This window comes from Leopardus geoffroyi, chromosome B2 (assembly GCF_018350155.1).
Source record: "Leopardus geoffroyi isolate Oge1 chromosome B2, O.geoffroyi_Oge1_pat1.0, whole genome shotgun sequence".
Taxonomy (NCBI): Eukaryota; Metazoa; Chordata; class Mammalia; order Carnivora; family Felidae; genus Leopardus; species Leopardus geoffroyi.
Window position 1 is genome coordinate 63,288,176 of NC_059332.1, and position 27,293 is coordinate 63,315,468.

Here is a 27,293-nt window from a genome sequence, read left to right on the forward strand (position 1 = left end):
TAAATATTTTTTTTCAACGTTTATTTATTTTTGGGACAGAGAGAGACAGAGCATGAACGGGGGAGGGGCAGAGAGAGAGGGAGACACAGAATCGGAAACAGGCTCCAGGCTCTGAGCCATCAGCCCAGAGCCTGACGCGGGGCTCGAACTCACGGACCGCGAGATCGTGACCTGGCTGAAGTCGGACGCTTAACCGACTGCGCCACCCAGGCGCCCCTATATGTCTATATTTCTAAATTGCATACATAAAATCATTTTAAAGTGGTATAGCTTTAAAAAACACATGAAAAGAAGAGAAAATTTAAGTTATAAGAGGCTGTGTGGACATTGATAATTAGGAAGTAATCTGAAAATATTTTTGGAACTTTTTCATACACACTAAGGTGTATATTGATAAATTATGTATAACTACATATATAATCATATATCCAATTATATAATTCTATGTAGTGTAAAAATCTATTGTGTTCTCTTTGGTGATGAGGATTTTCTAGAGGTAATGATGAAAGGAATTGTAAGCTCAATTCCAGTATTTTGTTTTGTTGCAGACCTGCAGCCACTTGTTCACATGGTTTCGAGGCACAATGAGGCATGCTGGCTCTTGGAAACTTTGGCTCTGGATGGCAATGCTTCTGCTTCCTGCTTCCACTTCCGTGACGGTCAGGGACAAGTCAGGTATCCAGGCCACCTCTTTTGTCCAGTCACCAAATGTTATTTATAGTCTTCAGGTTATTTTTAAAACTCATCGAAGTAAATTGTTGGGGTTAAGGAGGCCATAGATTAAATCTACAAGTACAAAATAAATTCATTCTTTTTTCTCATTGACCTTTAATTTTGCACATTGAGAATTTCTAAAATTACCTCATTTTCTCATATTATATTAGTCTAAATAGCCTTTCCTTCCTTTCATTGATATTTACAAATATAAATATATGTGTGTGATTCTCTGCATGTACTTTTCTTCTTTTACTCCTTGTCATAAGTTAGAAGTACATATGTCTATCACTAATTAGGATTAACCAGGGACATGTCTAATCTTAATTAGGGAAAAGTGAAAACTAGGAGATATAAAAGGAAATGTAGTTTAAGTAAGTTTTATAGTGTCTCAGATGAAATGTACAAAAGATGAACAGTTGTTAGAGCACTTAGCACTAAATAGATATTTATTTGCAGTTATTAAATTATCAACTTCACAAATATTTCCAAAGGGCTTGAAGGCAGTTTGAAACATTTACTCTCATCTCTGATTTTTAAAAATAATTACATGCCTAATTTGGAAAACTTTTCTTGAACTTTGAGTATGTATAAACTACTGATTTAGATGTACTTTTAAGTCAAACTAGACACACTAGAGAAGCCATTTGCTAAGGAAAGAGACACTTCAACTCTCCTATGCAAAGGATCACATATAATGTATTCTGACGGTGGTCACATATGATGATGCATTCTGAAACTATGAGTCTTACTGTGCCTACTATTTTGACTATATCTTTAAGAAGTATTGCTAAGGGGTATAAACACGCTCTAGTAGAGACTTCTGAGTTTGAAGCACACATAAAAACAGTCTAAGATATAACAAATCTTAATCTCTTAATGTTATGTAAGTCTTTGTGATTTTTTAAAAATTTTTTAAATTTATTTTTGAGAGAGAGAGAGAGAGAGAGAGACTGAGCAGGGGAGGGACAGAGAGAGAGGAAGACACAGAATTGGGAGCAGGCTCCAGGCTCTGAGCTGTCAGCACAGAGCCTGATGCAGGGCTCAAACTCACAGACTGTGAGATCATTACCTGAGCTGAAGTCGGACGCTTAACTGACTGAGCCACCCAGGCGTCCCAGTCTTTGTGATTTTTATATTAATTCATCAGGAGGTGCATTTCCTAATAATCCACATGAAAGTTTGAATATTCTGCCACTGTATCAATGATATCCTGAGGCTGTCATGCTTTTTTGGGGGAAAACACTTTCCTTCCTCAGTGATAAATAAATCAGAAGTGACTCATGGCAAAAGGAAGTCCATAGGGCAAGGGGCGTTCACTCTGATGATGTTTTGACTCTTAATTTCTTTATGCCCTCTCCTTTTTTTTTAAAATTTATATCCAAGTTAGTTAGCATATAATTCAATAATGATTTCAGGAGTAGAATCCAGTGACTCATCACCTACATATAACACCCAGTGCTCATCCCAACAAGTGCCCTGCTCAATTCCCCTTGCCCATTTAGCCCATCCCCTCACTCAAGATCCCTCCAGCAACCCTCAGTTTGTTCTCTGTATTTAAGAGTCTCTTATGTTTTGTCCCTCTGCCTATTTTTATATTATTTTTGCTTCCCTCCCTTATGTTCATTTGTTTTGTATCTTAAATTCCACATATGAGTGAAGTCATATGAAATTTGTCTTTCTGTGACTAATTTTGCTTAACATAGTACACTCTAGTTCTATCCATGTTATTGGTAATGGCAAGATTTCATTCTTTTTGATTGACCAGTAATATTCCATTGTATCTATGTACCACATCTTCTTCTTTTTTTTTTTATTTAACTTTATTTTTTATTTTTTAAAATTTACATCCAAATTAGTTAGTATATAGTGAAGCAATGATTTCAGTAGATTCCTTAATGCCCCTTACCCATTTAGCCCATCCCCCTACCACAACCCCTGCAACAACCCTCAGTTTGTTCTCCATATTTATGAGTCTCTTTTGTTTTGTCCCCCTCCCTGTTTTTATATTATTTTTGTTTCCCTTCCCTTATGTCCATCTGTTTTGTCTCTTAAAGTCCTCATATGAGTGAAGTCATATGATTTTTGTCTTTCTCTGACTCACTAATTTCACTTAGCATAATACCCTCCAGTTCCATCCATGTAGTTGCAAATGGCAAGATTTCATTCTTTTTGATTGCTGAGTAATACTCCATTGTATATGTATATCACATCTTCTTTATCCATTCATCCATCGATGGACATTTGGGCTCTTTCTATACTTTGGCTATTGTTGATAGTGCTGCTATAAACATGGGGGTGCATGTGTCCCTTCGAAACAGCACACCTGTATCCCTTGGATAAATGCCTAGTAGTGCAATTGCTGGGTTGTAGGGTAGTTCTATTTTTAATTTTTTGAGGAAGCTCCATACTGTTTTTCAGAGTGGCTGCACCAGTTTGCATTCCCACCAGCAGTGCAAAAGGATTCCTCTTTCTCTGCACCCTCGCCAACATCTGCTGTTGCCTGAGTTGTTAATTTTAGTTATTTTGTTTGTTCCCTCCTTTTCAGAAGCATTAGTAGGTAATACAATTTGCAACTTAAAAGGAGAGGATAAGACTTCTTTGGTTAGAAAGGAAAATGAATCTTTGGTTGAGATGGACACAGTTTTAGGGATATGCTAGTGCATAATCAATGCTTTTAACAATAATAATGATTTGAAGGATCTACAATAAATCAATTTCCAGTTTTAGTTTGACCAAGAATCATCTGGGGTATTGATTCCTAAATCCCACTCTGAGATTGCCATTATGCAAGACAGGCTGGGGTGGGATTCAGCAATTAATTTCTTTAACAGACTCCCCACATGAATGTAATATGATATGTCTAAGGAAAACACTTGTAGAAATACTCACCTTTGGGAGTATTAACTGATGTTTTTGTCTTTTTTTTTGGTCTTTCTTAGCTGGTTATCTTGCATCTTACCTACCAGGTTTTCTTTTCTTTTCTTTTCTTTTCTTTTCTTTTCTTTTCTTTTCTTTTCTTTTCTTTTCTTTATTTTTTGTTATTTTTGCCTTTAGTAACTTTTTTAAGTTAAAAAACCGTGGTAGGAACACAACATGGCATCTACCCTCTTAAGAAATATCTAAGTGTATATATAATTCAGTATTGTTAACTATAGGCACAATGTTGTGCAGCAACATTAGAACTTAATCATTTTACACTACTGAAACTTCCCCATTTTGGAATTCTCCTGAATGTTTTGCTTTTGCAGCTTTTGTATCGCAATTATTTTCTTTTTAATTTTTTTAACGTTTATTTATTTTTGAGAGACAGGGAGAGACAGAGACAGAGCACGAGCGGGAGTTGGGGTACAGAGAGAGGGAGACACAAACCGAAGCAGGCTCCAGACTCTGAGCCACCAGCACAAAGCCCAATGCAGGGCTCGAACCCACGAACCACAAGATCATGACCTGAGCCGAAGTCGGACACTTAACCGACTGAGCCACCCAAGTGCCCCATGGTATTGCAATTCTTTAACCAGGTTCTATTTATTGTATGTAGGACTACTAAAATGCATATATTCTGGTCCAATTAACTTTACCAAATTTATCTTTCTGAAAGATTTTCCTAAGGAGTGTGAATTCAGAATTAATCTGAACTCTTAACAAGATTCACATAACATGAAGCACTGAGAGAAAGTAATACAGACAAAAATTAAGAGTTGATTTTTATCAGGCTGTTTGGTAGAAGGTGCTCCTGAAGCAACACATACTGAACATGCCATGGCAATTGCTTAACTTCAGGTATCATTTGCATTAACTGAAAATGTTTGCACAGCACTGTCATAAGGATTATTGAAGAATATGACACGCTGGGCATGGCCTGACAGGGGGCTCTTGTGTCTTGTGTCTCTGATTCACAGTGCAAGGTTCCCTTTTTAGTTTCCTCATGTACGGACCTGTGTGTGTGGTCACTAACCATTTACCGGAGGGAAGTGATTACATCTAAAAATAAAATATAACAAATCTGAGGGAGAGGCTAAGGTTTCAACTTTGGAGTCTGTGAAGTTGTCAACAGTCTACTGTTAAACCTAAATATACGAAGGATAAATTGAGTCTTTTAATTGCTTTATTTTAACTCTATATTATATTTAATGATGCTTGGAATATTGTTCCAGTTGGGATGGAATTCAAGAGTAATATGGAAAGATGCAATACAACTTGAATTTTAAAATCTTGAAGCCATTAAGAATTCAGTATTTCTTATTCTTTTATCAGTTTTACTATTACATTGAGATTATGAGTTAAGGCATATTTATATACTTTCATATTGTAGATAAATAATTTGAATGTGGCAGTTTCAGCTCAGTTGTCAAAAGAGGATCATATTAAAGAGAAGAGAATTGTATTAAAAACATACATTGTGTAGATCTTAAAATTTGCATTAAATTTTCTTAAAACTTTCCACTGTGATAGAAGTTTATGTATTATGTTTATGTAATTAAAGGTTCCTCTTTTTCTTCTACTTTTCTAAATCTGGTCTAAGGCCAAGTACTGAGTTATCATCAAAAATAATAAAAACAGAAGAACAGAGTAAGGAAATGCAGCAAAGAAACATCCCCCCCAAAACAAAACAAAACAAAAAATAAACCAGACTTGATAAAAGGAGAGATGATAGAATGCCATTTCTTTTACTTATGGTAAAACATCATGTTAAGTGTCTAGATGGAATTGATTATAAACTTAGGCCCTAGACCATACACATATACCTTTTAAAGCTAGTTTACTATCAATTATAAGGAAAAACTGATATTCTGAAATTTGGCTTTTATTAATTGAAACACACTGCACTCTTAAACTCAAGAGTGGAAAGTGTGCTATCGTATGGAGGGTTTTGTGGTTTTTAAGAATTCCTCATGTTCAATGTGGTGCCATGTAACTGACAAATATACTGTGTACCTCCTAAATTAAAAAAAAATTTTTTTTCAACTTTTATTTATTTTTGGGACAGAGAGAGACAGAGCATGAACGGGGGAGGGGCAGAGAGAGAGGGAGACACAGAATCGGAAACAGGCTCCAGGCTCTGAGCCATCAGCCCAGAGCTCGATGCGGGGCTCGAACTCCCGGACTGCGAGATCGTGACCTGGCTGAAGTCGGACGCTTAACCGACTGAGCCACCCAGGCGCCCCTCCTCCTAAATTTTTAAAGTGGAGGAAAGTTTCACAATTATAAATAAATATTATAGGTCCTAACCAGGTATTCTTTGGAGGAACAGCTTTGTTTTAAAAGCAACAACAACAACGATGACAAACCCACAAGATGCTATAAGGATTTTGTGATCTTTTGTGACTTTTCTGTTAAAATAGCTGTGTTCTCACTTTTTTTGTTTTCATGTTTGGTCACTTTTCCATATTATTTTTGTTATATTCTGGTCCAACGATCTTTACCTATTATTTATTAACCAGTGTTTTTCTCCAAACCTGGGACACTCTGTAATCCTTTTCAAAGATATTGTCAAAGTAGGAAATGTATAGGGGTCTGCAGGCAACCCATAACAATAAAATAAAAAGGACTGCTTCCCCTGCAGTCCAACGGGAAGTCTGTTTTAGTCTTTTTTTAGAAAAAGTGTGAAACACCTAAAGGTTCTTCTTTGCTCCATTTATGAAAAGAAAAGAAACCAATTCTGTCTCTTGGGTAAATTGCTACTTTTCACGTTCCCGACTCTAATCTTGAGGCAAATGCTGTGTTATAGGTTTTGTTACTAAAAGTAAAGAAAACAATTTTCTTTAATGCATGTTAGAAAAGAAGAGTGATAAATAGAATATCTATGCAGCTAGACAGATTTTAATTGTGATTTTACAGGCAATAATAGCTCCATAATGTATTGAATGTGTACTTCTGAAGATATGAAGAAATAGGAAAAATAAAGCAAGAAAAATGGATGAGGGAGAGAAATGTTGAGATTTCTCAGGAGGTAGTCCTTTCCCATCTTTTCTTCTCAACTCATTCTGCGTGTAATCTCTTCCGTCTTCATGGCTTTAAATGTGATTTATATTCTAGTACTCCCAAATTTACTTCACACACTAGACCTCTGTTTTGAGTTCCATGCCTGTATTTCTATCTATCAATAACTTAACCATTTGAATTTCTTAATGGCACTTCCAACTTAACATTTCTTTCTTTTAAGTTCATTTATTTATTTTGAGAGAGAGAGAGAGAGTGTGTGTGTGTGGGGGGGAAGTGGGGGAGGGAGAGAGAGAGAGAGAGAGAGAGAGAGAGAATGAGAATCCCAACCAGGCTCCATGCTGAGAGCACAGAGTTTTATTTATTTATTTATTTATTTATTTATTTAATATATGAAATTTATTGTCAAAATGGTTTCCATACAACACCCAGTGCTCATCCCAAAAGGTGCCCTCCTCAATACCCATCACCCACCTTCCCCTCCCTCCCACCCCCCATCAACCCTCAGTTTGTTCTCAGTTTTTAACAGTCTCTTATGCTTTGGCTCTCTACCACTCTAACCTCTTTTTTTTTTTTTTTTTCCTTCCTTTCCTTCCCCCATGGGTTTCTGTTAAGTTTCTTAGGATCCACATAAGAGTGAAACCATATGGTATCTGTCTTTCTCTGTATGGCTTATTTGACTTAGCATCACACTCTCCAGTTCCATCCACGTTGCTACAAAAGACCATATTTCATTCTTTCTCATTGCCACGTAGTATTCCATTGTGTATATAAACCACAATTTCTTTATCCATTCATCAGTTGATGGACATTTAGGCTCTTTCCATAATTTGGCTATTGTTGAGAGTGCTGCTATGAACATTGGGGTACAAGTGCCCCTATGCATCAGCACTCCTGTATCCCTTGGATAAATTCCTAGCAGTGCTATTGCTGGGTCATAGGGTAGGTCTATTTTTAATTTTCTGAGGAACCTCCACACTGCTTTCCAGAGCGGCTGCACCAATTTGCATTCCCACCAACAGTGCAAGAGGGTTCCCGTTTCTCCACATCCTCTCCAGCATCTATAGTCTCCTGATTTGTTCATTTTGGCCACTCTGACTGGCGTGAGGTGATACCTGAGTGTGGTTTTGATTTGTATTTCCCTGATGAGGAGCGATGTTGAACATCTTTTCATGTGCCTGTTGGCCATCCGGATGTCTTCTTTAGAGAAGTGTCTTTTCATGTTTTCTGCCCATTTCTTCACTGGGTTATTTGTTTTTCGGGTGTGGAGTTTGGTGAGCTCTTTATAGATTTTGGATACTAGCCCTTTGTCTGATATGTCATTTGCAAATATCTTTTCCCATTCCGTTGGTTGCCTTTTAGTTTTGTTGGTTGTTTCCTTTGCTGAGAGCACAGAGTTTGAACTCACGAACCTCAAGATCACGAGCTGAGCCAAAATCAAGAGTTGGATGCTTAACTGACTGAGCCACCCGGGCGCCCCCAACTTAGGCTTTCTAACTCCTTCTCTCTTCCACCACAGATTAATTTATTCATTGACAAATCTTTTCTTCCTCAAGCGGGACTCATTTACAGAAACTAAATTTTTACCCAGACAGCTAGGTAAACCAATTCTCCTTCCTCCCTACATTCAGTCCTTTATCACGTTATGTTGATTCTTGCATCTCAATTACTTCCCCTTTTTTCATCTTCCACTGTCACCTCTTTAATCCATGCTACCATCATACCTGGCCTCACTGAGTATTAGCATGTGAGCAGGGTTGCCGGACAAAATATAGGACACTGTGTTAAATCTGAAGTTTAGATAAATAATGAATTTTTTAAGTGTAAGTATGTCCCAAACATTGCATGGAATATACTTATACTAAAAATATCTTTGTTATTTATCTGACATTCAAATTTAATGAGCATCCTGTTTTGGTTTCCTTCTGTATTTGGCAATCTTACATGATATGAAGGAGGAGAGGTTGTTTATTATGTATAGGGTGGGCAGGGAAGGCTGCCCTCATGAAGGGACATTTAAGCAGAGACATGAAAGTTGTGCGAGACTGAGGGATGTGAACACCTGGAAAGAAGCATATACCAAGGTCCCAAGGAAGGGGCATGCTTGGCAGGTGGCAGAAATAACAAGAAAGACTAGGAGACTATAATCAGGTGAATGAGGAGGAGGAGGTGAAGGCACATTTACTACTGAGAAATGGATCTGTGCTCTGTATGTTACCAAAATCTGATTTCTTTTTTTTTTTTTTTTTAACATTTATTCATTGCAAAGAGAGACAGAGTGTGAGCGGGGGAGGAGCAGAGAGGGAGGGAGTCAAGGAATCCGAAGCAGGCTCCAGGTTCTGAGCTGCCAGCACAGACCCTGACGTGGGGTTAAAATCCTCGAACCATGAGATCATGACCTGGGCCGAAGTCGGACACTTAACCGACTGAGCCACCCAGGTGCCCCCTAAAATCTGATTTCTAACTTTGTGAGATCAAAGGCTAGACCTTGGGATCTAGTAAATTCACCAAAGCAATAAATACTGCCCTGTGAGACTTCTTGGGAGATGGTTGACCCTTGCCCTAGAGGACTCTTCCCAGAAACGTGAACAGGTAGGCTTATGAAAGTATATCTTTGAGTAACATGTCTTCCCTAAAGACTTCTATAATTGACAGGTGAATATTGTGATGTCATATTATACCTTAAATACATTGTTATTTAAATACAAATGTGTGGAAACGTGCACTTTAGCAAAGTTAAAATATAACTTATATTTCCACTAGACAAATTATATATTTTCTTTCTTTGCCATCAGTAAGGCAGTATATAAATAGCTTAATATTAAGAATCTTTAACACATTGTAAGAAGTGTAACAGAATGCATTTATATTTATTTTTCATCATGCCTCCAATGTTGACTGTTCTTTTTGTCTTCGTAGTGCGTAAGTAATAACCTTGCCTCCTGGCTTTTCCCAAAGGCCAGAGGCCTTTGTGGCCATGGAGAGTGACTAGTCTGTTTGCAGTATGAACATCAGCAACACACACAAATCTTTTAGGTATTAAATCAGCCGAAAAAAAAAAGAAAAATTAAAAGAATGGGTTTTAACCAGCTAGGCTTCTTAGTTGTTTGAGAGGATAAAGAAGTAATTCAACATGCCTTCAGTGAATAGTAAAAAAAAAGTGAGAAAGCCGAACTCAACATGTCTTCAGCGAATACTATATTAAACTAAAGATTTTTGTTTGAATAGGTATAGAAAATAAATACCAGAACAATGATAGGAAATATAGGTTTCAAAAAACAGGTGAACTAATCTCAAAGAGAATACTTAGCAATATAATGGAAGGCTCAGCCAGCAGGTAGGAACACAGTATAAGGATTTAGAGATTAAGGGAACAAGGGATTTTTTTTAAAGCACCCTTGAAACTGAGAGCCTGAACAAAATGCATTTCTACTAAAGAATGGAGTGTCATAGATACTCTTACTTTGTTTAGAATGTGGTTTTAAGAAGCAGTGTTCAATACAGAGAAAAAGTTGTCTGATTTCTTAGGAAAGAACCTATTTCTTATAGGAAATGGGTTTTATTTCAACTTCGCCATTGAGTCACTAGGTGATCTGAGGCAAAGTTGTCTAACTTTTCATGAATAATTTGTTCTTAGGTCCTCAGGATTCTAATTTTTAGAGAGATAGGAGAGTAAAATATTTTTTTAAAAGTATGTATTTTTTGGTACATAATCAAGGTACAATCTAGATAATCTACCCATATCAGACCTAGACGCCCTCCTTTGAATATCCTTCCGATCCTGTGAGCTGCCCAGGTCCTTCAAGCCAGTTCAGGAGGAAGGTGGGTCTGATAATCACTAACAATATCTTAGAATGAATTTGTCAAAAACCTTTGCATTTGTTCTTCAAAAGGTCTGTCGATTAAGGGTCCCCAAGTAGTGCATGTTTCATGGTGAAATTTTAGTAGTAATTACTTTTGGAACATTCCAGAGAGCCTTTGCAGTGACACTGCTGCAATGATTCTTCTCTGTCTACCTGTTGGGATGACATTTGTATCTTATCAGTTGTTCTTTAAGGTATATGCACATTCACTCAAAAAGTGTGCTTTACTTAATTTTAAAATATATGTGTCAATATTTATAGAAAATAATACAGCCAACTTGTGAGAGCCACATCTGCTTTGCCATTTGTATGCAATGGATCCCTAAGACTCATGCATTCAGATGATGGCACCTTGAATCTTACCCCCAAATAATTAACATTTGGTTTTCCTTTATTTTGTTCAGGTTTTCACAATAAAGCACATGCTCTAAATATATGAAGCTACATTTGATTTTCATAAACTAAAGATTTTAGTGGAGTCTTACTTTCATGAATATTGCTGGAAATGTTGAATTCCGTTCATTTCAAAGTGACAGGTTTATTACTTTGACATCATCATATGTTAATTAAGTCTTTGGAAGAATTTAAGACAGACATGTATTGTTTCCAAGTTGGTGGTAGGCCAACAGACCCCTTAAGATGAAAGTATCATAGTAGAAACTCCCTTTCTGCTGTCATGAGATTTGTTTTGTCAATCATCTGTTGGGCTTTCCCTACATATGTTGTGGAGAGTTTAAAGTTAATCTCGTTTATTACAGTCATATAGTCATTCAAATTCATTATAAAAATTTGATTAGAATTTCAGTTTTGTTTTGCAGGAATCATTTTTAGCTTAGTTTCTTACAGACATGCTGTTTTCCTCATGTTGATGAGGTACTACACATACAAAGCGTCAATCTTAGATGCATAGTGCAGTGAATTTTTTACATACACATTTAGACATCTGTGTCAATTTTTACATACACATTTAGACAAATGTGTAACTGCCCCTCAGACCAAATTATAGAACGTTTCCAGAACCCCAGAAGGCTTTCCTCTATCTTCTTTCAGGTAATATCCCACCAAGGTAACCAGTACTCTGACGTAGATTAGTTAGTTGTACAGTCTTTTGAACTTCATATAGATGAGATTATACAGTCTGTATTCTTTTGGGAATGGTATTCTTTTTACTTAATAATGTATCTGTGAGATGCATTCAAGTTGTTGCATGTGTCAGAAGTTTATTCTTTTTTATTGTATACAATTTTTCATTGTATATACCCCAATTTATTCATTTATTCCCTTGTCAGTGAACATTTGGGTTTCCATTTTTATCTTATTATGAGTAATGCTACAAATGAATATTCTCTTCTAAAAGGGATATTTACACTCATTTTTTATGCTCATTTTTCTTGGGCCATTGAATTTCCAAGTCATAGAGTTCATGTGTATTTAGCTTTAGTGAACACTGTCAGTTTTCTGAAGTGGTTGCATTGATTTCCACTCTCACAAACCATGTGGGGGAGTTCTTTTTCTCCACATTCTCATCAAAACTTGGTGCTGTCAGTTCTTTAATTTTTAGCCATTTAGTGGGATCTGATCGTGGTCCTACTTTGCATTTCCTAGATTACAAATGATGTTGAGCACATTTTCACATGTAGGTTGGGAACGTGGATCTTCACTTTTGTGAAGTGTTTAGATTTTTTGTGAGTTTTCGAAACAGAGTTTTTAGTCGTTTTTTCTTGATTTATGAGAGTTCTTGTTTATTCTGGTTATGATATGTTATTGGATAGACATATTGCAATAGTCTGTGGCTCCTTTTCACTCTTTTAATGTCCTTTGATAAATATTTTAATTTTAATGAATTCCAATTTATCAATCTTTTGTAATTGGTGCTTTCGGTGTCCCCTTAAGAAATCTTTACTACTCCAAGTTTGTGAAGATCTTATGTCTTTCTGTAGCCCTTTATTGTTTTACATTTCACATTTAGGTCTAATATCATCTGTAATTAATTTCTCTGCATGGTGTGAGGTAAGGATCAAGGTTTAGTGTTTTTCTATATGGAGATCCAGTTGACCCAGAAACATTTATTGGAAAAACAATCCTTTTCCCACTGAATTACAGTGGCACCTTTGTGGTAAATAAGAAGACCACGTGTTCTCAGGTCTGTTTTGGACTCTACTCTGTTCCCTTGATCTCTTTATATGTGTCCCAATACCACATTATAGAAATTTCTGGTATCTGATAGTGTAATTGTCTGGCTTGTTCTTGAATTTTGACTTAACTATTCTAGTTTTCTTGCTGTTCCATATAAATTCGAGAATCAGCTTGTCAGTTTCTTGCACACACACACATACGCTCACCCACACAACCCTTTGGTATTATACTGATTCTAGAGATAAAACTGACAATTGACATCTTAGCAATATTGAGTCTTCCAGTGTAAATAGTTGGTTTAACCTTTCAGTTATTTAGGCCTTAAATCTCCCTCAGCAATGTTTTCTAGTTTTCAGTACAGAGATCTTGAGGAGATGCTTGGTTTTTATAAAAATGACTATGAATTCAGATTAAAAAATTTGGTAAAGTTTACAAAATATCCAATTTTACTATCTATTCAGATCTGCAATCATGTTAATATTTCTGAAATAGGAATTTCCAAAGTAGCTAAGTAATCTCTGAGATTATTCAGTACTACAATTTCACGTGTTTGTATTGCAGCTTTTAAATCTGATTAAGTGACAGCACTATTTAGAATCTGATTCATTCTTTTAGTTAAATATATTTAGATGATGCTCTGTCACCACCCCTGAAGTTCATGATACATTTGTTAAATGAAGGGCTGAGGAGCTGAGCAGTTGAACTGAGATTCAGTACTTTCCACTTTCCAGAGAGCAAGAAAGCAATTTAGTTTTAAGCAGTTTATCTCCCTCACTGGGTGTTGTATGGAAGCCAATTTGACAATAAATTGTATTTAAAAAAAAACACCTTTAGGTCAATAAACTCAACCAGGATTTTAGACTTGGAGAATTAAGAATGTGATTGTGTGATGCCATAATAGTTAATTAATTATTTTTAGAATATCTGTCCAGTTATATAGTTACCTTGGCATATTCTAAAAATTTGCTGCATTTTTCTCACAATTGACGATAACCTTCATAGAATCTAGCCTGAATTCGATTTAAGCATATCCCAGACAACAAAAAGCTAATGCATGCATATATGTTACTTTATTAAGGTGTTGTGGTAGTATTGAATGTATGCATTCACTGTAAGTAGAGACTAATTTTACCTTTTATTTTTTAAGTTTCTTTAGGTGCCTTAGCACATAATTAGTACTTTCTCAATGATTTTATCTAATTTTTAAAAGTATAGGCCACTTTTGTATGGCAGATGTCTTTGCTTTGTAATTTTATTGTGATAATTTCCATCTGTGTTGCTGCTTTAGTCAATTCAAGCTGTTCTAGGAATGTCCTAGGTTGGGTGGCTTAAAGAATAGACATTAATTTCACACAGTTCTGGAGGCTGGGAAACTTCAGGTCAGGGTTCCAACATGGCCAGATGCTGGTGAGGACCCCCTTCCTGGTGTCCTTATATGGTGCAGAGAAAGGAGGAGATATTGTTTCTCCATCCCCTAAGGACGCCAGCTCCATCATGAGAGCTCTACTTGTATGACCTCGTCCGAACCTAATTACCTCCCAAAGGCTTCACCTCTAAATAATACCTCATTGGGGATCAAAGCTTCAACATATGCATTTTGGGGGGACACATTCAGTCCATAGTAGTCCTCTTCTCTAAAGTGTAGTATCACCTGACAAGAAAAGTTGAATCAAATTTGTGTTCAAATATAGCAGCAGTTCATTTGTTTTAATATTAGAATATATTTTGCATATGAAATTTTAATGATGTTAAAGCTGATTTCCTAATGTCAAAAGTGTATAGCAACAATTAGAAAATTAGAGTAATATAGCAGTAGTAGTAATGATAGCTAACACAAGCATTCACTCTGCACCAGGCACATGTAACACTCACAAACTCACAGATACTCTGAGGGGGGTAATATTCTTATCCCCAATCTATAGAAATTTAACAAAATTTCTTATTATTTTCATTTTATCTTAAGTTTCTAGTTGTATTGTCTGATTCAAACTTATTGAAAAAATTGATGACAAATGCAGTGCAAATCTTCAATTTTTTTTTTTAATAGAAAAACAGTGTCCCGTACTGAGAACAGAGGGACATCAGTTTCCACAGGACAACAGAGATAAACTTGAAGTTTCAGGTGAGCTTTATAATCCTTTGCAAAGAAGCATTTTGTATAAAATTATCAGCACATGTGGAGTTTATCACAAGTGATTCTTTGACATTATAATTTAGGCTAGTAACATCAGTATAAGAAAATAAAAAGAAGGAAGATAAATGATGTAGAAAAAAAGAGCAGAGTACTATATTAACTAACAACAACTCAACTTCTTGGAGAAAAAAAGTTATTTAAAATCATAGAAGTTGTATCCATTGTAGAAATTTTGAAAAAAGAAAAGAAAATTTAGTAATAAAAGATCTCACTACCCAAATACAGCCATGATTCCTATTTTGATATAACATTCCTATCTTCCTTGCTCTGTCTTCCTTTCCTCTCTCTCCCTCACTCCCTCTCTCCCTCTCTCTCACACACATACATAATCATGATACATATTTTGAATTTGAAATCAAAGCATTTACCCACATCAGTATATATTCTTCTAAGGCATGATTTTTTTTTTTAAACAGGACTGCTTAAATTTCAACTAAATTGCTGTAATATTTTTTTTTAATGTTTATTTATTTTTGAAACAGAGAGAGACAGAGCATGAGCAGGGAAGGGGCAGAGAGAGAGGGAGACACAGAATGTGAAGCAGGCTCCAGGCTCTGAGCTGTCAGCACAGAGCCCGACGCGGGGCTCGAACTCACGAACTGTGAGATCATGACCTGAGCCGAAGTCGGACGCTTAACCGACTGAGCCACCCAGGTGCCTCTGTAATAGTTAACTAATTTTAGTTAACTGTTTTAGTTAACTAATTTTCTGTCTTAGACATCAGAGCTGCTACAATGGACTACTATGATTATTTTCTTAAGATAATTCCTAAGTCAAAGAAAGTTAACATTTGAGTCTTTTGCAACATATTTTATACTTCTGTAGCCTATAAGGAGAAAAAATGAAATCAAGAAATTTTGCTGAGCCCAAACAACAGGGTGTTATTTGAAATAAATCAGTCTATAGATAAGGACGACAAAAAATCCTATTTAAAAATCAATATCTCTGTGAGTTTCCTAATTTTAACAAAACTGATGGATTAAATCATTTGTTACATTTTATAGGTTTTGACCTAGGAGAGAGCTTTTCTCTGAGACGTGCATTTTGTGAAGGTGATAAAACCTGTTTCAAATTGGGAAGTGCATTTCTTTTTAGAGATACCATGTAAGTAAATTTTTCTTTACATTTTAATAATATTACATGAACTATTTTCTAAGAAAATTTCAAATAATTTGTTTAAAAGATAAAAAAAAATCTTCTCAATAGTGTCATACTCACTTGAATGCTGTGGTAAGTGGGCTGTTTGTATATTTGTTGTTTTTAATAATCTCTGGAATCCGATCCTATCCTATGGTATAAATTCCATTCACCCATACAGATATAGGCATAGTCTTTGCAGAATAGTAATTAAAACCATTTTGAAGAAGTATTATCTATGTTTAAAGTAGATATAACCAAAGTTAAATTTTAAAATGTGAACCTTAAAACAGAAGACACAGTGTAGATTTCAAGACAAGAGGCTGATATTTATTGTAACAATTTTCTCCGTTTACTATGCTTCATGATAAATTAAAACAAAAGAACCTAGCCTTTAGGTATTCCTTTTATATAAGGTGTAGAGTACATAATAACGTAAGACGATAACATCATTATAAGATGGTCTTGATACACATTTCATTTCAGAATTGATTTCCCAAACTTTTTCTTTCTTATCTTTATTATTCTTTTTCTACTGATAAACCTGAGATTAAAAAAAAAAAAAAGGTATTATGTACCATTTAAATACTGACAGTTGGTCAGCAACTATACAGGGCAATAAAAGTTCCCCATATGGTCTGCATATAGTTGGAGGATGGACACATAGTAATTCAAAAAGCTTGAGTTGTCAGGAAGACAGATATAGCATATATGATCATGATATTTAGTCTTTGAGTCCAAGATGAACATTCCAGTTTATGAATGCACTGCAGTGAAATAAGCATTAAAACTCTGGTTTAATATACAACACAGATGTTTTTGTGTGAAAACATATATAGATGTTTTCACTTCTTGATGAGTAGCCTAACATTTAAATTACCAGAAAAGGTTGTTGAGAATCTTAGCATTTGGATTCTCAAAGGGAGATAGCATTGATTATCTTGTTGCCTATCTTCAGATGCTCTGTCTAAACTAGGTCCCTAGCTAACTTTTTCCTTAAGAAAAGTTAAAACCTTCTATTTTGTGATTCTTAAGATGATTTTAGTTTAATGATACTGTTCCTTAAAATTAAACTGCTCATTAATTGGTAAGAAATAAGAGTGCTAAGGAAAAGAGTGATCTGATATTGGGGATATAATGGGTGATCGTCAGGCAGGGCACTTCAGCAGATATGACTGTAGTGTTGTGGGTGACTTTTAGGTGGCTTCACATGCAGGCATTAAACACTCAGAGAACAGCAGTCCCATGTTTGGGTATTCATATCCAGTAAAGAAAAGTCAATATGTAACATATATATGAATGTGTATATGTATATATATACACACACATGTATATGATACATGACTTTATGATACATAAAGTCAATATGTAACATATATATGAATATATATATGTACACACACATATGTATATGATACATAAAGTCAATATGTAACATATATATGAATATATATATATATATATATATATGATTTTAAACTAGTAGTAGATAACCTTGATTAAAGAATTTAAGAAAGGCAATAAATTCTGTTATAAAAATTAAAGTGCATTTTCTCTCCTGCCTTCTTCCTGACAATTTAAATTCCTCTAATTCTGTCCAGGTGGCTAAAAGATTGGAGTGAAAACTTTTTAAAATTCATTGGAACTGTATATAAGATGATGTAGCTGATTTTAAGTAGTTACGTTGGAAAATTTCCTGTCACATTTAGGCAATGCTATTCCCCTTTGATATGTGTGATAATAGATATAGCCACAACTTGACATTTATTTTCCAACCTTTAGCTCTAAATCATTGTGTGATCCCTGGGCTATCAATGTAAGTAAATTCCCTGGCTCTACAGGCAGAACCCTGGGACCTCCACTACAGGAAACTGGAGGGTATCTGCTTAAGCTGACTAGCAAGTGTCAAGTAGCTTGGCTCATCTCCATTTACATTTCACTCATTGAGCCAAGTATGCTAGGATGCTTCTCTTGCATGATGCCATTTTGATTTTTCAATAAGACTGGAGTAAAGTTGCAGCTATTTATGTATTTGTAAATAAGCTGCCCTGCAGAATCAGCATAGGAAAAGGCAGATGCTATTTTATGTGGAAAATGAGGATTCTCTCTGTGCCTGAGATTATTTTTATAGTTCTGTCATCTTCCAGGTGAGATTCATGAGGGGAGAGATTGAAAGAATGTGTTGGTCAGATACTTACTGGGCACCCTCAGTGCCTTGAGCCTGGCTTAATGCGGGAATCCCAAGGGCTACTTTTGCAGGGGCCCTTCGAATAAACATTGTACACTTAATGGTGATACATGCTCAAGGAACTTTGAGGGACTTTATGTATTTGCTTTTATTTTAAATTTGTGTCCATTTCCTCAGTGTTCCTTGGGATAGAAAATGAAAGTATTTGTGGGCTTTAAAAGATTCATTTCCTGGGCTTCTTGTATCTACAACAAGTACCTTTGGTTGTGCAAAAGAAATAATTCATTATTTCTGTACATATTGAGAGTTATATATCCCAGGTGATCATACTCTGATTATCTTTAAATTGTGTTTTGGCAATTATAAGGGCAAAATGGTGAAATTTTGAGAGAAAACATACACAAAACATGCATATACTACAGAGCACCTTATTTTCTTGGTATAATACAGTTCTTTCATTAGTTGTTTCTATAGAAACATGTTTTAAATAAAAATGTCCCAAATAACTAAATAAAAATGCCTTAGCAGTTGAATATTTTAGAAGGGTTGATAAATGTTGAATTCCCACATACTGCTGATTCTGAAGGGGCAACACTCTCTTATTTTGACTGGCCAATGAGGAAATAATCTGATTTCAAATGTACCAGGGAAGTGAATTACCCTGATTTCTTGATTTCAAGGATGGTAAAAAGCCTTATCTCTGAGGTTCCATGATTGATAGCTAGTGGCTCTGTGGAATACTGTGTTGAGAAGGATTCTGAGGCCATTATTAGATTCAGCCAGTTAGAACGCTATGATCCATTAGCGAAAGAGGCGAGACAAGAGTGCTGATGCGTGTTTCCAGTCTGTTGTCTCTCTTATTTGAAATGATTCCTATGAGCTGATATCTTTTGCCACTGAACCAGTTCCTAAGAATGAGGGTACATGAGGCTATGTGTGAAAAAACAATAATCAACACAGATTAATAAGTTTTTATGAGTTTGAATAGTGTGGCTAGACACAGTGGCATAATCGACACGTATGGTCCCCTTTGCTTTCATTACAAAGAAATAAATCTCCAGTGAAGAGGAATCTTCTCTCTCTCTGTTTCATTAAATTGATGATTACTCTCTGGAAACAAGGGCTATTTCTTTTCACAGCTTTACGTGGAAAAAAAAAGAGCTCATGGGAGCTATTCTCATTTTCATTTTATGTTTTTATAAACATAATAATCCTCCACAAGGAGGAAACCCCAAATTATATATTTGGAAGATGGGTAGTTTTTTTTTTTTTTAGGAGTTATTTGAGTTCTCTGAACCTTAACAGTTCCCTTAGAAACAATCCTAAGTATGGGGAAAGCTGTTTTGTATATTAAAGCATGATTTATACCTTGTCTGTGCTAGTGTTGAATGATTCACCCTATGCTCATGTCTTTTCTACATGGACCTTTATGTTACTTCCAGATTTTATCATAAATAACATCACAACAGGGGCGCCTGGGTGGCGCAGTCGGTTAAGCGTCCGACTTCAGCCAGGTCACGATCTCGCGGTCCGTGAGTTCGAGCCCCGCGTCGGGCTCTGGGCTGATGGCTCAGAGCCTGGAGCCTGTTTCTGATTCTGTGTCTCCCTCTCTCTCTGCCCCTCCCCCGTTCATGCTCTGTCTCTCTCTGTCCCAAAAATAAATAAATGTTGAAAAAAAAAATTTTTAAAAAAAAATAACATCACAACATCCAGGAAGGTTATTTTTCTCTGTGTTTAGAATTATTTCCATAAGATTGATTTTTCTCAGTGGAATTACTAGTTCATTTTTAGAGATCTTGGTATATACTTCTAATTATGTTTCATCATTGTTTTATCCTTCTGTATAATACCCAGTATCTTCGGTAGCATTAGACATTATCATTTAAAACTTTTGTCATTAAGTTTTGTTTTTTCAACTAAAAGCTTGTAGCAATTACAAGTAAAAGCATTAGCTTACTACATCAGTATTAAGGGTTCCTGAAATGTTTCTGTTCTGCTAACAGGTGAATAAAAGGTAGCATTCAATAAGTCACTGTAATGAATACGAGGTAGCGTGCAGCTCATTCTTTTATTCAAAAAGCATTTATTGAGTTCACTGTGGACTCTGCTAGGCTCTCAGATTACAATGGTGAAAGAATGTGGGTCCAGTCTTGCCTTCTGGATCCTGCTGGAGAGACACATGGCACAAGGAAAAACTGCACTTTTCTCTTGCCTTGATCAAGGAGCTGATATGTGTTGCCTTCTATCATCAAGCACGGGCCATGGGACTCAGTACCACCCATTTCCTCATAAAGGGTAAACTTCCTTTAGCATCTCACACAAGGCTGTTTTTCAGTCTTTCCCTCATAAGGACAGGTTTTCTAACTCATCTTTCATTTTTATTGCTCTTTGGGACCTCTCCAAGCTCTCAAAACCAGTTAAAATCTGTGGCTCTAAAAACTATGTTTAGAACTCTCGCACTGAAGCTTCTAATCTTTGAATGTTTCAGGAGGATTACTTCACAATTCCATAAAAATATAGGGAATTATTATTTATACGTCCCTTGGGTTTTCATTTGGGCCATCCTATCATTCTGTAGATAAGAACTTTCCCATGTAAGGAAAAGTGACTTAATTAAAAAGTTGTCCAGCTGTTAGTATGAGATTGAATGACTGTTACACATAAGTTTTATGTATTTCCTCAATTGTAGTTTGCCATACCAAAAATGTGAGGTGAGCCTTTAAGTCCGATACTCTTTTTTTTTAATTTTTTTTTTTTTATTTTTGAGAGAGAGAGAGAAAGAGTGTGATTGGAGGAGGTACAGAGAGAGAGGAAGACACAGAATCTGAAGCAGGCTTCAGGCTCTGAGGTGTCAGCACAGAGCCTGACATGGGGCTCAAACTCACAAATTGTGAGATCATGACCTGAGCTGAAGTTGGGCACTCAACCAACTGAGCCACCCAGGTGCCCAAGTCCAATATTCTTAAGATGAAAAGAAAAGCCTTATAGGTTCACAATTACTGAATTCTTTAAATCATACAATATAGCCAAATTATATATATTAGAACAGAATTTTTTTAAAATGTTATTTTATTTATTTTGAGAGAGAGAGAGTGAAAGTGGAGGGGTAAAGGGAGAGGGAGAGAGAATCTTAAGCAGGCCCCATGCTGTCAGTATGGAACACCACATGGGGCTTGATCCCATGAACTGTGAGATCATGACCTAAGCCAAAATCAAGAGTCAGATGCTTAACTGACTGAACCGTCCAGGCATCCCTAGAACAGAATTTTAAGAGTATGATTAGACAGATTTTGAGGATGCCTGGAAATATTTACATCTCCATCACAAGAACCTATCTTAAGAATCAATGTTATTTTTTTCTAGCAAATTTAGGGATGTTAATATATTCCAGTAACAAATTGCTTTGTATAGAAATGGCTACTAAAATGTAATATAATATGAAATATTATCAGTTTAGTATTTCCATTTACCAATTTTGGAAACATTTAATATTATCATCATCAAATTTTAAAAAGTTGTGATTTTTCTCCTTCAGATTTCATATAATTCAATATTGTTTGGGGAAAGGTAAAAAAATGTCAGTAATTGATCATATGTGTATAGATTCTACAACATTCATATCTATTTTATTTTTGTTTTATTTTATTTCATTTCATTTGTTCATATGTTTCATTTGAACATTTAACATGAGATCTACCCTCTTAACACATTTTTAAGTGTCTAGGGTATTGTTACTGACTATAGGTACAGTGTTCAACAGGATATCTTTAGAGCTTATTTCCTATTTTATTATGGCTAATTGCATGAAATTATCGTACCTTAAAATGTCCTTATGGCAGTTACTTTGAGAATAGTAATGTGCCAGTTAAATATACTACTTAGAAGTCATAATAATGCAAATGTCATCATAAAGTAATAAAATCAAGGTGTTTTACTTTGGTAATTACTTGGGCTAATTTGACAGGCATTGATTAATCTACTATTGTTAGATTATATATTTGATTCTTCTTCTTTCTTCACTTATTTTTCTATTCAATAAATCTAATCTCCTAAGAGACAGCAGAGCTTTGGCTTGGATGGGGGCTGTGAGTATGTATCTGTGGAGTGTGCAGTGCAGGTTTTCAGAGTATAGAAAAGAAAGAAGGCACATAAGCATGTCCCTCAAGTCACCATTAATCTTATGTGACCCATTAAAATGCTGTGAGGATTAATTAGTTATTAACCTTAGGTGGTTGCAAATGTATTGCTTTTACAATGGCTGTAAACCTAAATTTAAGCATGATCTTAAGTTTATAAATTAGGCAGAGAATTGACTGTAGTAATGCTGATGTTTTGTTATACTGGTGCTTAAGAAGAACTTTATAAGAACTTGACAGATTTTTTTTGTAGATTGAGCAAACTATCTGTGTTTAATAAAATAACGTTGGATAGTGTAATCTTCATTCTGAGACAGAGAATCAGTGATGTACAATTTTGATTTCAATGATAAACTTTGAAATGTATGTCCATCAAGGAAGAATAATTGTGTTGGCTAATAAACCATTGATTTATTATCATTTCAATTCCTTCAGCTTAACCAGGAAAGGTAATCAGAAAATAAGCCTGGTTAGCCAAAAGCTGCTTATGTTATTTTGTGTGACTCAAATAAGCTTGGTACACCTTGTCTATTGCCTCATTAAAAAAAAATTTTAATGTTTATTTATTTTTGAGAGAGAGGCAGGGAATGGGCAGAAAGAGAGGGAGACACAGAATCCGAAGCAGGCTCCAGGCTCTGAGCTGTTGGCCCTGACATGGGGCTTGAACTCATAAACCATGAGATCATGACCTGAGCCAAAGTCAGATGCTCAGCCATCTGAGCCACCCAGGTGCTCTTATTGCCTCATTTTAGTTAACACTTACATTTCTTAAAGTACACTTGTTCCAGATTAGGTGTAATTTTTATAATTTTAAGCTAAAAAGCAATATATTGAAATAATTGACTTTAATCATTCCTCTCACCATGGCTATATCCATGCAATTTAGAAACAATCACAAGTTCAGTGAAAATTTCAATTAATACGGACATGTGTGGTAGTGCCATGTAGAATTCACATCTGGTTGGCTGAATATGAGATTGAATTGACCAGATCTTTTGCACCCAAGGTATTCCTCTTATTTGAACCATCTCAACCTCTGCTGTCTACTTCAGAATTTTCCTGCTTCAGCTGTCCTTTCTAGAGGCGACCCTTCTGGTTTCAAAGGTTAACCCCTTCACTTGTGCTCTTAATCTTCTCCTTGTCAGCCTCCTTTAATACCTTGATCCACCCATGATCCCCTTTGCTCTTCTGTTTTCAGTGTCCCTCTCCACAGTATCCTGGCCTCTTAGTCTACAAATATATACTTAATCCTTCGCTGTTCTAGAAACTTTTTCCCTTGACAGTCCCTTTCACTCCCAAACTTCCCAAAGGAATAATGTTACTGACCACTTAGCCCCCTCATATTTAACCAGGAGTTTTTTTTTTTAACATTTATTTATATTTAGGATGGCTCAAGCAAGGGGAGAGGCAGAGAGAGGGGGACAGAGCCTCTGAAGCAGGCTCTGCACTGACAGGCTGACAGTAGTGAACCCATTTTGGGGCTCAAACTCAGGAACTGCAAGATCATGACCTGAGCTGAAGTTGGTCGGTTAACTGACTAAGCCACCCAGGCACCCCACTGACCAGGTCTTCTTGAACACTGTGGAGATTTCTTTCAAAATTGCTGGTGTCCTCTGCCCTGTCTCGAATGTCCCTGACCTAAGTATCTCTCTACGCTGCCTTTCTGTACCTGTTTCTCTCTATCTGTCATATTCTCCCCATCATTTTGGCCAATTTGAGTCTTACATATCCTAGAAAGTTCAGTACACACTCAACCTTCTAAATACAGCCCTCACTGATGTCCTCAGACAAAATTTCTTCCTCGTCTCCTTCTCCTCCTCCTCCTCCTCCTCCTCCTCCTCCTCCTCCTCCTTCTTTTTTGTAGTTCAGTATACTTTTCATGTAGTGCTAATCTCATTCTGGCTCAGATAATCCAAATGTTCCCAGGTCCCATTACTATTCGGTTCAAATGATGTCATATTGACATCAGTGCCTGCACTGTGATGATTCCTACTCTACCTGCACAGCTATGGAAACTCAGTCCCCTCTTAAAAACATATCTTGTTATTTTGGGGAGCCCGAAGAGTTTTGCACATGTGCTTATGTTCAAAAGAAAGTATACTCTTATCCTTGTGTTCTAATCTCCTTGTTTCTGCATGTCACCCCTGTGTTTGTCGGGAGACCTCTCCATGAAAATGCCACTCTGTTGGGCCCTAGCCAACCCTTACTCATGGTTGCTAAACCTCAGTCCTCAGGTGCCTGAGTTGCTCTGTGGCTTATAGCTAAGTGGGGTGTGTGTATATGCTCTGGAGAGTGAAGACATGGGTTCAGTGATCCTCTCTCTAACTGTCCCCTGGACCTCAAGGCCATGCCCAAGGCATAAAGCATCACACTATATTGAACAAATTAGTCAAATCAACTCTTGGCATTCTTTTTTTCTATGGGACTCAAAAGCTCATAGATATATGGGTTAGGCATTCCTCCCTATTATCTTTACATTTCTATCTCTCTTCTAATTTACCCATGATAAGAGTATAAAATTCCCTTTGCTTACAAGGTATACAGAAAAAATATTTTATAATATACTCTCCCTATTATTTCTCAATTCAGCTTTAATGGCAGTGAATGAAGAAATTCTAACAAAGTATTTCATTTGATTTCTAAATGACACTAAAGACTCACTATGTGCCAGGCACTGAGGATTTAAGGATAAATAAAGACATGATCCCTGGCGTTATTTCTGTCTGCAAAGATAGATATGCCAACAATTAGCTATTGTGGAATATAGTTGCAATCTTTAGATGTATGTATGTAGATGCAGATGAAGAACAGATGAAGCCATTTCAAGGGAACCAGGGAAAGCTTCACAAAAGATGTGAGAAGTAGAAGCTTGAACCATAAGAAGAATTTGCCAGGTGAGGCGGGGGCCAGTATGTGGTAGTTAGAGGGAGTATCATTTAAAGGTCAAGACAGTTTGAAGAATGGTAAGAAATCCCGTGTTGTGGTAGTGAACACAGGTGAACAGAGTGTCTGCGGGATAGAGGAGGCTGCAAGGGCAGACTGAGGTGCTGTTCTGAGAGGACTTCTGTGCCAGCCTAAGGAGCTTGAACTTTATTGATAAAAATAAAGTGAAAGGTGAATAATTTGGACGATCTGAGGAGAAGCCACAGTACCACAGGTATACCTCAATAAAGCTGTCTAAAATAAAGTGAAGGTGTGAGAGGAATAGCATTACATTCTAGGGGGGAAAACCCCCAAATAGCTGAATATATGCCACTAGGAAAATCACAGCTTTCAGTTAGGTGTAAATGATCCTGAGGCAGAAGCCAAACCCCTAGACTCAGGAAGGACACCAGTTTTCAGAGGACCTCTTGGGCGTGAAGTTTACCCAGGGTTGATTCTTTCTTTCTTTCTTTCTTTCTTTCTTTCTTTCTTTCTTTCTTTCTTTCTTTCTTTCTTTCTTTTTCTTTCCTTATTCCTTCCTTCCTCCCTCCCTCACTCTCTCTCTCTCTCTTTCTCTTTCTTTCTTTCTTTCTTGCTTTTTTTGGATGGAAACACCTGAAAAAGTTACTTTCAAAGCCTTTCTGAAGTGTGGCTTCTCTAGTCCATCCTTCATTTCTGTTATCTGAATGTCATATAGTAGAAGGGCTTGCTTTCAATGGGAAGTCATTTACAATGTCAAGATGAACAAGTGCTAATCATAACAGACATATGATTACTAGAGAGTCATCGAAGCTTTGTTTTCCCATTAACGATCTATCTGTCTGAATCCGCTTAGCAAGCACAAAAAGGGTGAGATTTCAGAGTCTCTGTGGCTGTGAAACTCACACATCACCACCCAGCTTGGGAGGAAGGCATTTCAGATAAACCCTCCAGGCCCTGCTGGCCAAATCGCTTGTAACGTGACAGGTGATGGTGGGTGTCAGCTGGGAAAGAAATGACTTACTATAAACTCCAAGCATCTCTCACTTCACTCTCAGGAAATGTAACTTGTATCATATTTCTCTTCCTGGAAGATATTCAGCAAGTCAAAGGCCCCATTGATACTTGTAAATACGGAAGTTCTTCATAAACTCTGCCTCACGCTTATTTAGAATGGAAGAATTAATTTGGAAGCCAGTTCTTGCTATTTAAAAATAGATTTTTTCCATTTAGCCATTTCATTTTAAAAGCAAAAAAGTAAATAAAGGTTGGTCTTGCTAAATATGACCTGGAAAACTCACTTCATCTCTACCAAAATAGCACTTTTGAAAAAAAAAAAAAAAGGCTTTGCTTCAAGCCTTGTGCTATGAGCTAGTTGAAGAATTACCTCTGGAACCATTGTAATTAGTAACTAAACTTTTTAAACACTTCGCTGTTCAAATGTGTATCATGCTTGATTTTTGAAACACCATATACAAAATTAAATGTCTCCAGCCTAATTATGTCCTCTTGCTTTTCAGTTTATGAGCACTGAAATCATGAAAGTTTATTATTCTTTGTTTTTCCTTTTTTACATTTTACTTCTTGCCTCATAGTGCTTATTATTTAGTTAGGTGAAAGAGCAAAACAGAAACTGGCAGTCTTGTTTTTTTCTTCCTAATCGCCTTTTATCCTGCAGTTTGGTTTTGTCTTTTATTTTTTTCTATTCATGAGACAGAGATGTCACTTGCCATATTACAAACTATGGTCCTTCTAGGAATACTGAACAAATACATCAGCCTGTACTTGCTATACAATGAAATTACCAATTACTTAGTATACAAAGAAGTAAATAAATTTATGGGCTTCATTAAGGTCTTTATTTTTCTTGACGACAAACCACCAGGGCCCAGCCATGGAAAATAAATGAGATCCACTCCCTGATTCCATCTCCCCATAAAACAACTTGATCGATAAATGTTTGTATGCACTTGAAAAGGGCGGATTATGTTTTTAAGTTTTATGATTTTTCCTGGCATGACCATGTTTGCAATGTGCCCCTGCTAGAAGGGAGTATGAAAAAGCAAAGTTTATCCTTTTAA

General features: G+C 36.2%; 1 protein-coding gene across 2 annotated transcripts in view; it reads left to right on the top strand.

Annotated features, from left to right (window-relative positions):
* COL19A1 (collagen type XIX alpha 1 chain) overlaps positions 1-27,293 on the top strand; it is a 349,939-nt gene that overhangs the window by 13,831 nt on the left and 308,815 nt on the right. For both annotated transcript variants that reach the window (XM_045498677.1, XM_045498678.1), the window contains exons 2-4: positions 549-675; positions 14,704-14,778; positions 15,855-15,954. In XM_045498677.1, coding sequence (XP_045354633.1) covers positions 549-675; positions 14,704-14,778; positions 15,855-15,954 — 302 coding nt within the window. The remainder of the gene's footprint in view (positions 1-548; positions 676-14,703; positions 14,779-15,854; positions 15,955-27,293) is intronic.